The 12,357-nt window shown below is 45.9% G+C and overlaps 1 protein-coding gene across 1 annotated transcript in view; it reads right to left on the bottom strand.

Moving 5' to 3' along the window:
- The window catches only part of LOC144128521 (cytoskeleton-associated protein 5-like), a 68,466-nt gene that overhangs the window by 29,000 nt on the left and 27,109 nt on the right, over positions 1–12,357 (bottom strand). Inside the window, 7 exon segments of the mRNA XM_077661964.1 lie at positions 675–865; positions 3,327–3,415; positions 3,418–3,519; positions 5,385–5,520; positions 7,789–7,998; positions 10,495–10,647; positions 12,001–12,126. Coding sequence (XP_077518090.1) covers positions 675–865; positions 3,327–3,415; positions 3,418–3,519; positions 5,385–5,520; positions 7,789–7,998; positions 10,495–10,647; positions 12,001–12,126 — 1,007 coding nt within the window.

The following is a 12,357-nucleotide window of genomic DNA, read 5'->3' as shown; positions in this document are numbered from 1 at the left end:
TAGCATTTGAAACATATCGAAAGGAAAGGAGAAGTGCGGAAAGCTATGGTTAATTCACTTGAATAGAAAACTGCAACATACCCTCTCGTAATCATAAAACAGCCTGGTCAATAAAGATGTCTAACCCAATCTAGTAAATATAAACAGACCTAAAAATTAAATTTCAAAATTGGTTGTTGGGAAAAGGAAATGGCGCACTATCTGTCTCACTTCTTGGCTGACACTTGAACTGGCCGTAAGGGAAGGGAATAATTTAGACCATCTGGGGATCTGTGCACTGCACACAGGTGTCTTTGCCTTCCGCTCCATGAAAACGCGGCCGCGCGGTTGGGTTCGAGCCCGGGTACTCTGGATCAGTAGCCGAGCGCCCTAGCCACTGAGCCACCGTGGCGAGTCCAAACAGACCTAGCAAGTTTGCCTTTTTAATGTGCCTGCTTGAGTGCAGATGAAAGAAGGCAGCTCTTGCACCTCCATAACTAGTTGTGCCGACTAGTGGCATGATCTGCAAATCTTGTGGTGCCCACAATGGCTGCGAATCATGATCTGAATTACAGTAACATCCTTATATAAGATACACAACAAATTATAACATTCAACGTGACCAGCAAAGTACGCTATGTCACACAACAGCAGCCATGCTGAACAAGTGGCGCAACAGCGCATTTCCTGCTTACCTGTGCACCACCTCCTCTGGCTCAGCTGCATGTTCCACAGTGGTCGCCGACGCAAACACTGCCGACTGCGGACGTGGTGGTGTCTGGCTCTTGACCGGAGGAGACTCCTCAGGCGGCAACATGGGCACCTGGCGTGTGCGTGACGCTCGCTTGATGCGTTCCTCCAGGAGAGACTTGTCCTTGTCTGAAAGCTGCACAAACACAGCATGCTCCTCAAGTTTTAATGAGAAATTTTAAACTGCAACAAAAAAAAAAATGCAATACCATTATCTCCCATCAAATGATAAACTGCCTAAAGTTCCTCCCTTGGCAAGGTGCCCAAGAAAAAGCAGGCCACAGGCACATATCAGAAATGAAAACGTCCTGAAAATGAAATGAAACTAACAATCTACAACCAAGCTGCCTGGGCTAAACTGCAAGCTGTCAAAGGCTACTTTAAGCAATGGTGTGAAATTGTTTGTGCCCACAGTATTGCTTTTGCGAGCAAGAAACCTTCGTTGTGTAAAGATGAGCAGTAGCTACAAAAGGAAGCATGCTGCAGGTATGCCAACTATGGGACGTGTAGATGACTTGTATGGATAATGTATCCCCACTAGTCTGGTGTACAAAACAGTGTTAGGTAATCTTGCTGGCTCAACTACCCTAGATTTACTGTCTGAAGAATTCATATTGACTAGGTTCTTTTAACACAAATGCACAGCAAACAAGATCAGACGTGGCCCCAGAACCGTAACCACTGGTACAGATACGTGCAGTAAATCTCTGATAACGAAAGGTCAAGGGGAATGCAAAAAACGTTTGAATTAGGTTGGTCTTTGAATTACCTGAGCACAGAAAAAAGAAGACCCAGGCAAAAAATTGTTGCAGGAAAGCGCTACCTTTCATTGGATGAACTCTGAGATTACTTAAAGTACTCAGAGATGCTGGTAACCCAACCTCCTAACCTCGGCACACCTCACAATGATACAGCGCAGGCTGGCATGGTGCACAGTCAACCTGAGCAATAACTGTGACGCTGCTAGGGGGTGGAAGGTGCATTGATGAAAGTCCCTCTGCTGGACACCGCTCTTTGCCGCGTGTGCGGCAAAATCAAGAACGGGAATTTCTGCACAGCACCCCAGATCTTCCGGGTTAACCAGGCTAGTTCAGGCCGCCGGTTCGAATTATCCTCTAAAAATTTACATTGGAAATTAGGAAACCACAGAAATTTTTCATTACTCAGGATTTAAACTGAACAGAGCTCAAATTATCAAGGTTTTACTGCAGTTTATTCTGCGCTTGTTCAAAACAAAGTGAGGTAGGAGAAATCATAAATGAACACCAACTTCAGCTCATTTTTGTGTTAGCAACAGTACGGCTCCATTTCAAAGAAGTGATATAGCTGATAAGAGCCAGAGCTACCTTCTAAAGACAAGTTCTGATTTATTCAAGATAAGATGGCATGAAAGAATAAAGATGCGAAGGTTACTAGCCCCAAAAATGGAACATATGGGCTCAGCCTCCTGCACCTCAACACCTTCCAAATACAGGGCTGCAGCACAGTTAGAAATGAAAAGAGCCTTGCAAGGCAAATTACACAAGCCAGACAACATTTGACAGTTCCACTACCTGTGCTGCTAATGATTTAGAGGTCAACTTTTCTCCGTGGGTGCAAAGAAGAAATCCGATTAGTCGGAATCCAAGGCAGATCATCTGGAAGGTGCAATTTTATAGCAGTTCATTGCACAGCACATTTTATGCAATAGCATAAGAAGAGATCCATGTCTCCACACCCACTCCCTGCAAAGCGTTGGCAGGTGGCAAAGCAGAAAGAGGCAAATCCCTCTCTCCTCAGATGGTAAGATGCTTGCCAGGAAAAGAAACCTGTCACCTGCAAAGGCTGGTGTACAGAAAAGCTAGCTGCGACCTGCCACGGTTGGAAGGAAAATCCCCCTCTCTACTTGTGTGGTTTCTTTCTGTGGTCATGCATCACAGCTCCCGAGGCTCTCATCCATCGCACTGTCAGTGCTAATGGTAATCAGGTGTCCAAGTTTCTTCCCCCCCCCCCCCCCCCCTTTACGTCACATAAAGGAACAGGCAGTTTTAGAATAGCGCGCGCACCATTACGTACATAAAACGCAAGCGGTCTGTGGGACGTTATGCTGTTTTCCACATTCGCACCTTTAGTTCAGCGTATGCAAACAGGGACGCAATGATAACTCCAGCCTAGTGGTGCGATCTGGTGTTCAAACAGGGACTATTTTTTTTTTTGTCAACAAACTGACGCTCCTGTTAAAGCCTAGTTTCAGAATTGTCTCTCCAAATAAATAAAAAAGGAAACTTTCATCGCTCACAAGCATTGTTACAGGCAAGATGAGAAAGCGAGAGCCCCATGCCTCATTTATGGCCCGCGAACATGCTGAAAAATGCCACATCAAATTCACTCCGAAGTGCGTGGGCTTGCTTCAAAGCACGCAGCCAAGTTGGAAACTACATTTTAGCGAAAGCAAGCACCACACATGCTAAACTCTGGAAATAGCGTGTGTAACGTGAACATACATACACGGGCATACTATGAAGCACACTACTTTTTACCGTATGCTATCCCTTTGCACATGTCTGCGTACGCTATACTAAGCTGCCTAATGAGAGAGATTAAGTGAGTGCACCCACCTGACCAATGTACTTAAACACTCGTTCCTCCTCGCGGAAGTAGGCCTGCACCACACAGTTGAGTGCTGCATTCCTCACTGCATTGTCCGGTCTGAAATGTGCCTGGCCACCTCCTTGAGAAGCACTGCTGGAGTGGGTTCCGAGATTGGGAGGCCCAGAACCTCAAAGAGGAAGCCCAGTTCTTCCAGGCACTCTGCAGGAACAAAAAAAAAAAAAAAGGAGGCTCGCATGACTGTTACCGGCTACGCAGCGCAAGATTCAGCAACAGCCCTTTGTGGTAGTGAATATAATGAATTGTATTCATTATCGTCTCCTCTGCCAGAATGTTTGTCAGGTCACTGTGCTCTCAATCGTTACGCCGGTGCATTTGAATGACTCAGCTAGGTGTGTATCTATGGATGATTGTGGTGATGTCATGCGTAACGTCAAAGCATGCAGACCATTCAGCATGGCCTGTTGTGGCAATGTCATGCGTGATGCCACTGAATGGTGACCAATCAGTTTGGTGCGGTGCGACATCAATGACACTGATGCCGCGCAGCTAACAAACTGCTGTTGGAGAGCAACTGCACAAGGCCGAATGAAGCAACAAAGAGGCTGAAAGTTGTACTTGTATGACTATGACAGCCATACAAGAAAGAATTCAAACTATGACAGCCATACAAGAAAGAATTCAAAAGAATTTGAAAGAAGGTGAATAAAGTAAAGACAATTCGATTTGTATTCAGGTGTGAGTATTCACATGCTCTTAACAACTGGTAACGCTTTGGCATTTTTACATTTCAAAGCTGCTACCTCATGCTTAAAGGGAAACTGACGACAAATTCAAGTTTGCCTGTACAGTAAAAGCTCATTAATTTGAACCTTGTTAATTCAAAAATTCGGCTAATTCGAACTGCCGGCGCGGCCCCCGCCCATGCCCATGTAAGTCTATGGCATTGCATGCTTGCTAATTAGGGCACTATGGGCCTCGCACCGGCTAATTCAAACAGGCTCCTGAAGGGAGGCCATGTCCAGGTTTGGCCGGCATGGCAAGCAATGGCAAGTTCTCAAGCCTGAATTCCATGCTGCAGAGTCGCTTGTGCACCTCTAACGTGTGCGCAACAGCAGGCTTGACGAAAAACAGACATCCCTGTCTCTAAGAAATCATGCCGCGGAGTTTTGGTTCACTTTTCTATGCTTCACGCCAGCCTGCATCAGCCAGCCAATAGAGTTCTGCCATCCACAGTTCGAGTACTGATTGGCGCGTCTCACTAGTCCTATCGATTTCTTTATTCTTGCTGATGAGCAATTCTGCCAGCGTAGTCCTTTCATACTTTCAATGTGCAAAAACTGTGCGCTCGTCACATGACGTTGGCAGTTTGTGCGGTGAAGCCTTCTCTCACATGCCATTGCCGCTCGAGAGGTGTGTGATGCAGTAGCAGTGGAGCTCCACCGCTAAGAATAACCACCGCACAGTCGTTCTCTTCTCAAAATCAAGCAGCCATTGGACAGTCTTTTGCCAAATAAATTTGTCATGATGCAAGCAGTTCTTAGCGTATTCTTTTTCGGGGAAGGGGGGGGGGGGGGGGGGGGGGGGGGGGGCGGGCATTAGATAATTTGAACTTTTGGATAAATGAAATATTTTTTCTGGTCCTCTGAAGTCCAAATTATTGAACTTTTACTGTACCCAACTGTACTGCGGAGCTGAGCACGAATGAAAAAATCATGCCCAGCTTCAAGAACAGCTGGGTATTGTCGCCGGCCCGCCATCACCCCTGGTCACGAAACAGCTTTGTAACAGCTACTCTCTGCAAAATAAATTGTTGTGCTAGAAAGCATGAAATTCCCTTTTTTCACAGACTACTTGCACCTGTATATCCAAAAAAAAAAACTTATCTTTGGCATTTTATAAACGATCAGCCACCAATATTTCAAGTAATGAACCAGAAGTCGACTAACTTTCCCAATTTGTCAAACACCATAAATAAAAAAATAGAGTTGACATGGAGGGTTCAAGAAGCACAGAAGCAACTACAGATTCCAAAAGACAGCACAGGTTGAAAGAACAAGACTAACCTGCACGTTGGCGTGCATTCTTGGACGACAAACCCTGCATGAGATAGTTGAACACCTTGGATCCTGGGAAGACCTTGTATATGCGCCGGAAGATGTCGTGCACTCCCTTCCGCACGGTGTCTTTGGGATCTCCGGCCTGCGAAACAAGTGCAGCACCACGAAAGTTCACCAACAAGATGCTAGCCAGAACTGGTGCACTGCTCCCACACAGACAACAGTCCGTAACTTGAAAGATGCTGCCCAGATTAGAGCATGCAAACATTGTTCTAGCAATTAATACAAGAAAAGGGCTCCTTTGCACTAAGACTGTACACATTGCATGGCTGCACTCCTGTGATCTTGCTGCTGAGTACGTACACTGTAAATTGTGTATTAGTGGATCTTTTTCATAAATACAGTCAAGCCCGGATACATCGAACCCAGATATTTTGAATTATTCAGTATATCGAACAGCTAGAATGTCCCCTTGAAAATCCTGCATGATAGTAAATGAAAGACGCGCAGTATATTCAACTCTAATTTCACTAGTCATTTCGGCACATCGAACCGCACGCTGCACCCCTACAAGTGGTGCTTTCCCTAACAGAGCTCTTGGATCACTTTTCGCGAGCAGAGGCGGGTACTGGGAGCCTGCTGGCAGAGCTAGCGCTGTGAAACCGCGAGACATGGTTGGGGTGTGCTTGTGGGCGGTCTGCGGTCTTTCGTGCTCGTTTCTCATGCCAGACTGCTCTCATGTGGTGAAGCCAACCTAACTTACTAAAGTCTAGAAATCGCGGATACCAACTGTACTTAATTTTAATGAGAGATTATTCTATTCATGGCGTACTGGTGACAGGATTAGACAAGTTATGACGGTACACTGAAACTAGCCACTGCCTGTCCGCTGTGGGTTCGATGCGAAGCAGGTTATGCCAAGAGACGCCTAGCGAGTGGTGGGCTGCCAGCACGCCGGTGAACAGCATGTCACTGCAAGAAGCGAATCACTTGCATGGGCGCAATGCATTGTTGCTTCTAGGTTACGGATGAGCTTTAATCTATTACTATTTATTATACATCGAATTACTGATATATTAAACTCCTCCTCAATCCCTTTTAAGTTCAATACATCCTGAAATCAGTATTAAAATCTGCGATGATAAAATTTCGATTCATTCCAATATTCAAAATAACCTTGATAAAAATAAGCCAGGCAACAATTACAATACACACGAGCTCAAATGTAAGAGCACCAGCTCCGAATGCTCCCTACTAGACGCTTCAACAAGGGCAATTCTTGATTAACTGCACAGCACTGAATTTGGTCAGCAGATAAGTACAATACTACAAATTAATAATGATGCATGCCCTTAACTGGTCATCTAAAACTGCTATTCCCCTCCTCCGATTACGAATGCTAAAGAAGGATTTGCAGGCACAGAGTATGAACTGCAATATAAAAGCATTTCAAATATGGATGAAAAATTCCGCTAATGCAAATTGTGCTGTGGATGTATTGGTCCAGCAGCCCAATTCATTCCTAAGCTGTAGCGGCCTGCTAGTAAAACCAGGGGGCCAAAAACTGGCTTTCTCTTCTTTAGCCCATGAGGTTTCTCACAAGAGGCACAAATATTATACAGTAAAACCTATTAATTCAAACTTGCGGTTAAGGGGGAGCCTGGCCTTGAAAACAAAATTTTATTTGTGGAGTCATAATTATGAAATCTTCGGGGAACATGTGTTTTTGCCTGCTCATTCTAAATATGTCATTCAATTTCATGTAAAACAATTTGTTGAGAACTTAAATAATTTTTATGCAAGTATTTTGCAAAGAGCTTTGAAGAAAATTTGCTGTGGGAAACTCGCTGAAATGTATGCCATTGGGTTCTCTTGATACCAAGGAATGCAATAAGGGTAAAATTATCATATCGGCTATCATAGAACTTGAGTTATAGGGTACTGAAGCTGTCACTTCAGAAATAGGAATACAGTAAAACCTCGATATGTTCCCGTTTCATACGATTTCCCGGTTTGCATGCTCAAAATCGCAGACATTAAAAATGTCCCGCAGAGTTACACTACATTTTTCCCGTTAATACGTTCTCAGAAAACATGATTTCCCGGCTACTACGTCTAAAGTTTCGACAAATTGAGGTCGCATAATATGTTTATTGACCAGCTGCACATGTGCACACATATAAGTGGGCCGAATGAGAGGGCATGCGACGCTTTTTTCCGGCAGTCACCCGACACGATTGCTTCTCAGCAGTGCTTCGATGCAACAAGGTGAACCACCACCACCATCGCCACATAGGCGAAGCTTCTACAAACTACAGCGATGCGCTTATAAAAGAACGGGCTAGGATGCTAGGATGCTAAAATGCTCTGGCATGCAAAAGAGCCAAGGATGGCAAGGCGATGGGGATACCTTGAGGATGAGGTACGGCAGGAAGGAAGACGCCTCGAGGTCATGCATCCTGTAACCAGTGTCGCACAGTGCTGGGAAGAGTGCCTGCAAGTACTCCAGTGCACGCAGCAGCACGCTCGGGTTGGTGTCGAAGAAACGAAGCGTGAGCCACTTAAGCACGAGGTCCACGTTGGCACTGGTGGCTTCCACGCCTCCGGAGCTGCTGAGGAACTGCACAAGCCGCCATGTGCCAAGGTGTTTGTACGACGCAGTCATTTCATCATAACATAAGAAAAATTAAAGAAAAACAAAAATAAAACATCACTTACCAGCAATCGACACATGCAACTTTGTAACTCCTGAACGTGTATACCCACTGCCTCAGGATAACAACACTGGGAGGGACACATGCTCTTAAGGGGGGACGTGGCATTCGGGATCAACTTTCCTATTTTTTCATGGATTCTGATAAAAATTGGCAGGGTTACTGGTAATGTTTCTGTGATATCACCACATAAATTTCAAACTGATATCTCAACAACTTTTTTATTTAAAAAATTTTCCTCCTTTTCATCCTGTACCACGGCTTGAGCGACTTACAAAATAAGATAGAAGACTTCTTCAAAGTGTGTTGCATTCCAAAATGAATGGATGAGGTCGTGACATTCTTAGATTTTTTTTATTTACAATGTAAAAGTTTTTAGTTTTAATATTTTATGAGCAGACATTACAATGAGCACCTAAACAGTGAACAACTAGTCGAATCAGTAAGTCAGCAAACGGGATGCCGGAAAACCAAGAATGTCACGACCTGAAACATTTCTCAAGGAATGCAGCGAAAAAAAACCGTATCACAATAGCCCCAGCGGTCGCGAAGAAATCAGCGGAACAATCAGAGAAAATGACAAAAAAAAAACAGTTTTGAGAAAATGGCTTCCGAAGTTGCACCTCGTATTTCACTCATCAAAAGGCACCGGGGTTGTAGTCTTTTGTGTCCTTTTTAACACGGGGCTTCTTGGATGCCTTGCCTCGAGATTGAAGTGCTTTCGCTGCGTTTCTTTTCCGCAAGGCGTCCTTTTCCGCTGCTCTGCGAAGAGCATGTTGGCCAGTTTGCAGCCCAAGTGTCGAACAGTACTATGTGTAAGCATGGCGGGTCCCTGCATTGAACTTGCAAACCGTTTCGTTGAGAGCTGTCTCTGTTGCAGTCAAAGATGCGTTTTTATCTTTTGGCAGCAGTGACCAAATTACTGAATGAAGGCTTTCAGCCGCATTCTGGGTTTTTTTCCCCAGACAACGGCTGAGGAGCTGAACCGAAAGTCCTGGCTGAGAGCACTGCTGGCGCTTGGCATTCTCGAGAAGCGCGTTTAGGGCCGTGACTTGCACAACAACAAACTCATCCGTTTGTTCTGTAGTAGCAAGCGCCTCGCCGTCACCCGTCAGTTCCATTTTCCGCGCGGTCGCGGGCACTGCACTCAGCTTTGCTTGCACTTTTGCGGCGGCTTCCTGCGATGCTTCTGGCGACACAAAACGTGGCTCCAGGTGCACCTGAATGGTGCGCCCGGTGCTCGTGGACGGCGTGGCGTCGTCGCGTGAAGTGCCAAGAGGACTCGCGACATGCGCGGTGCCTTCATCGCTTGATGCTTCCGGCGATGCAGAGCGCGAAGTAGAAAGTTCAGAAGAGTCCCCCGTGCTCGCACACGATGTTTCGTCCGCGTGTGAAGTGCTCGGCAGCGGCTCTGGAGCGGCGCCACCAACAGTCGTAGCCGCGCACGAAGTACTCGCCTGCGGGCCCGTAACTTCGTCAGTGCGCTGCACATCAGAAGTAATTGAAGCAGACGACTTCTTCTTCTTCACCATTGGCGATTTTCGCTTACGGATGCCATAGGCACGCGCCGTCTTGTACTTCAGAGGTCGCCGACCCATGACCGCCAGTGAAAGCCGCTTCCGAAACTATGCTCCGCGCGTACTGACGAACATGGCGGCCGCGTAATCCGTATTCGAAACTAAGCTCTGTGCAAGAGACGGTCACGGCGAGCCGAGGTTCTCTGCTCAAATGACTAAACCCCATCGTACACGACGAGCAGCGGAGCCGCAGAGTCGAGAGGCACGCGTAGCAGACGATGCACCCGCCAAGGAGACCAATTGCGCAGCGCGCTGCTGTCACGTGACGTGCGGAGCCAATCGGAAATCACCGTGCGACTGTGAAACTTTTGCTTTTTATGCGTTTGTTTCCGCTCTGAGGAGACCGCTGAAGCGGAAAATTTGAAGTCGGAGGAACGCGCATTCCATAGAGACCAAGATGGCCGCGCTACGTTGGGCGGTTGCCGAGAGATCGGGGCTTGAAAAGCGGCGTTTTTTCGCTACTCGGAAGAAATTTTCCGCCACCCTTGATCATCAAAACAATGATTTGGTGCACTTCTTGATGGTTTTCGACGATGAAAATTTGTAATCACACAAAATATGACTTGTAAAAGCAGAAAGTAAGTATTTCAAAAAATCGCTTTTTTGACCATTTTCCGCGAATTGAAAGCCGCGTCCCCCCTTAACTCTATGCATAACGAACACCGATGTGAAGCCCTGGGAGACTAAACCGAATGACAGTAAATATGAACTTGAGACACAATTACTAAAAATGCATATATTGCACGTTCTTATTCGCGAGAAAGCCTGAGACAAAACAGCTGCAGTCTTGGGCACTGCTGCCGCTTCTGCTGTTAGAGGGTTTACCTCGAGAAGTGTGTCGATGGCCCTGATGTGCATCTTGAAGTCTGCACTGAAGCAGTTGGTCACAAGCGAAGGAGACCAGTTGGCCGCCACCATCTGCTCCTTCAGCTGCTGGTAGAACTCCTCTCGTGGAGAACTGAAGTTCCACTTGAGCAGCTGCAAGGGAAAACAAGAGGCACTCGGCTCACTACTTTGGCACCATGACCACCTACTCCCCGATTTGCTGTGCTGTTCCCTGCACTTCAGTTCACAGTTGCACACCTTGCAAGGTTTTCTCAAGAATGTGGTGCCACCTATTGCCAGTGCCTCAATAATGCAGCAAGTGACATTACATGAGGACTACTATTTGTGCATCCACTTCGATGGAGTAATTATTGAGTGCAATTCATAACATTCCCAGTAAAACTTTGACATGACAGTGGCCTTCACTGCCAATATGGAAGCTTTCTGCTGGATCAGGTAATACTGTGCTCAGTGCTCATAACCTCGTTGTTAAATTTTTAAAAAGTTGCGAGAAAACACACTACCCGGGAAAACATATGATCCAAACCGCTTAATTCTGAAATATTAATCGTTGAATGAAGTATGAAGACATATCTTGACAATTTCACTACATAAAAATGTCGATTAGCATTTCTTGGCACAAGAACTGAACATAACCTTTTCTAGTGCTCGCAGATTTCAGTTCACATTTTTGCTGTCTCAAACGGGGGAAGGAACTTTATAATGTATCCGGTCCATCGACGGCATCGACGAAAGTAGCCAAACTCTCTTCGTCATTGTTGGATGATTCGCCCCTTTGCACCAACGTATTGCAGGGAAGGCGCACCAGCAGCTGACTGTTTTTGCCTTTCAAGCTGTGTTCCCCAGACACCGCCCGCTTGTACGTAAATGCATCACTGCAGTTCATAGATGTTTTGCACCCTTTGCCCTCATGTACCGCGAAGAATCCTAGCGTTTCTCTTCTTCATGCAGAGTCCCTGCAACAACTCCTCTCTGAAATACCCGCGCGCATTTTTTTTGTTGTTGTTGGTGGCGGTGATGCTTCTCCTTATTGCACCTAACCATTGCAGAGAGGCCACCACGATGGGCGAGTGCTGCAGCATTTTAGCTGTTCATGTCGCATCCCCTCACGTTCGGCACACTTGTATGTTTGCACAAGAGTGGCTGGACAATAAACTTATTATACGACCACAATTTTTTAAAATTTTAGATGTAGTAGCCCGAAAATCGTGTTATCCAGCAACATATTAACCGGGAGAAATATAACGTAACTCTATGGGACATTTTTAATGTCCGCAGTTTTGAGTGCACCAACCGGGAACTCTTATGATCCAGCAACGTATCAACAAGGTTTCACTGTACTTCACATCCACTGTGAACATTCTGGCCTCCATAGCCTCCATAAGAGCAATGTATGCTACTGGACTTCTGGTTTGCATCTGATAATAGGCTAAGAACATACTAGTCAACATGGAAGTGCTGAATGTATCGGAAAGGACCACTTGCCTTCAGAGCTCTCTCATATGCTATTCGTTGTTCCTTCAGGTTATTAGCTGACAACAAGGGAGTTGTATCCACTTCTTCCTCCTTTCGGGATGACTTGCTGCTACTGCTTCCAGGTTTCACAGGCATCTGTTTCAGGGGTCAAGAAGACAAAACAGGGACATGGTGCATCAAAACATTCCACACTTTAGAACGCCTTCTCTACTTAGTCACAGGGTCCAAACTTTTGCAACTGTACTTACGGCTGACGGAGCAATTGAGCGCCTCTGTGACACACAACAGAAATAGCATGAGCGCATTACATTTCCTGCAAGGGCTACCTCTGTCATATTTATTTGTGCACAGAAAAAAACATCCAAA

Source organism: Amblyomma americanum, chromosome 4 (assembly GCF_052857255.1).
Source record: "Amblyomma americanum isolate KBUSLIRL-KWMA chromosome 4, ASM5285725v1, whole genome shotgun sequence".
Lineage (NCBI taxonomy): Eukaryota > Metazoa > Arthropoda > Arachnida > Ixodida > Ixodidae > Amblyomma > Amblyomma americanum.
Note: the sequence above shows the minus strand (reverse complement) of the source record. Positions and strands in the feature narration are given on the sequence as shown.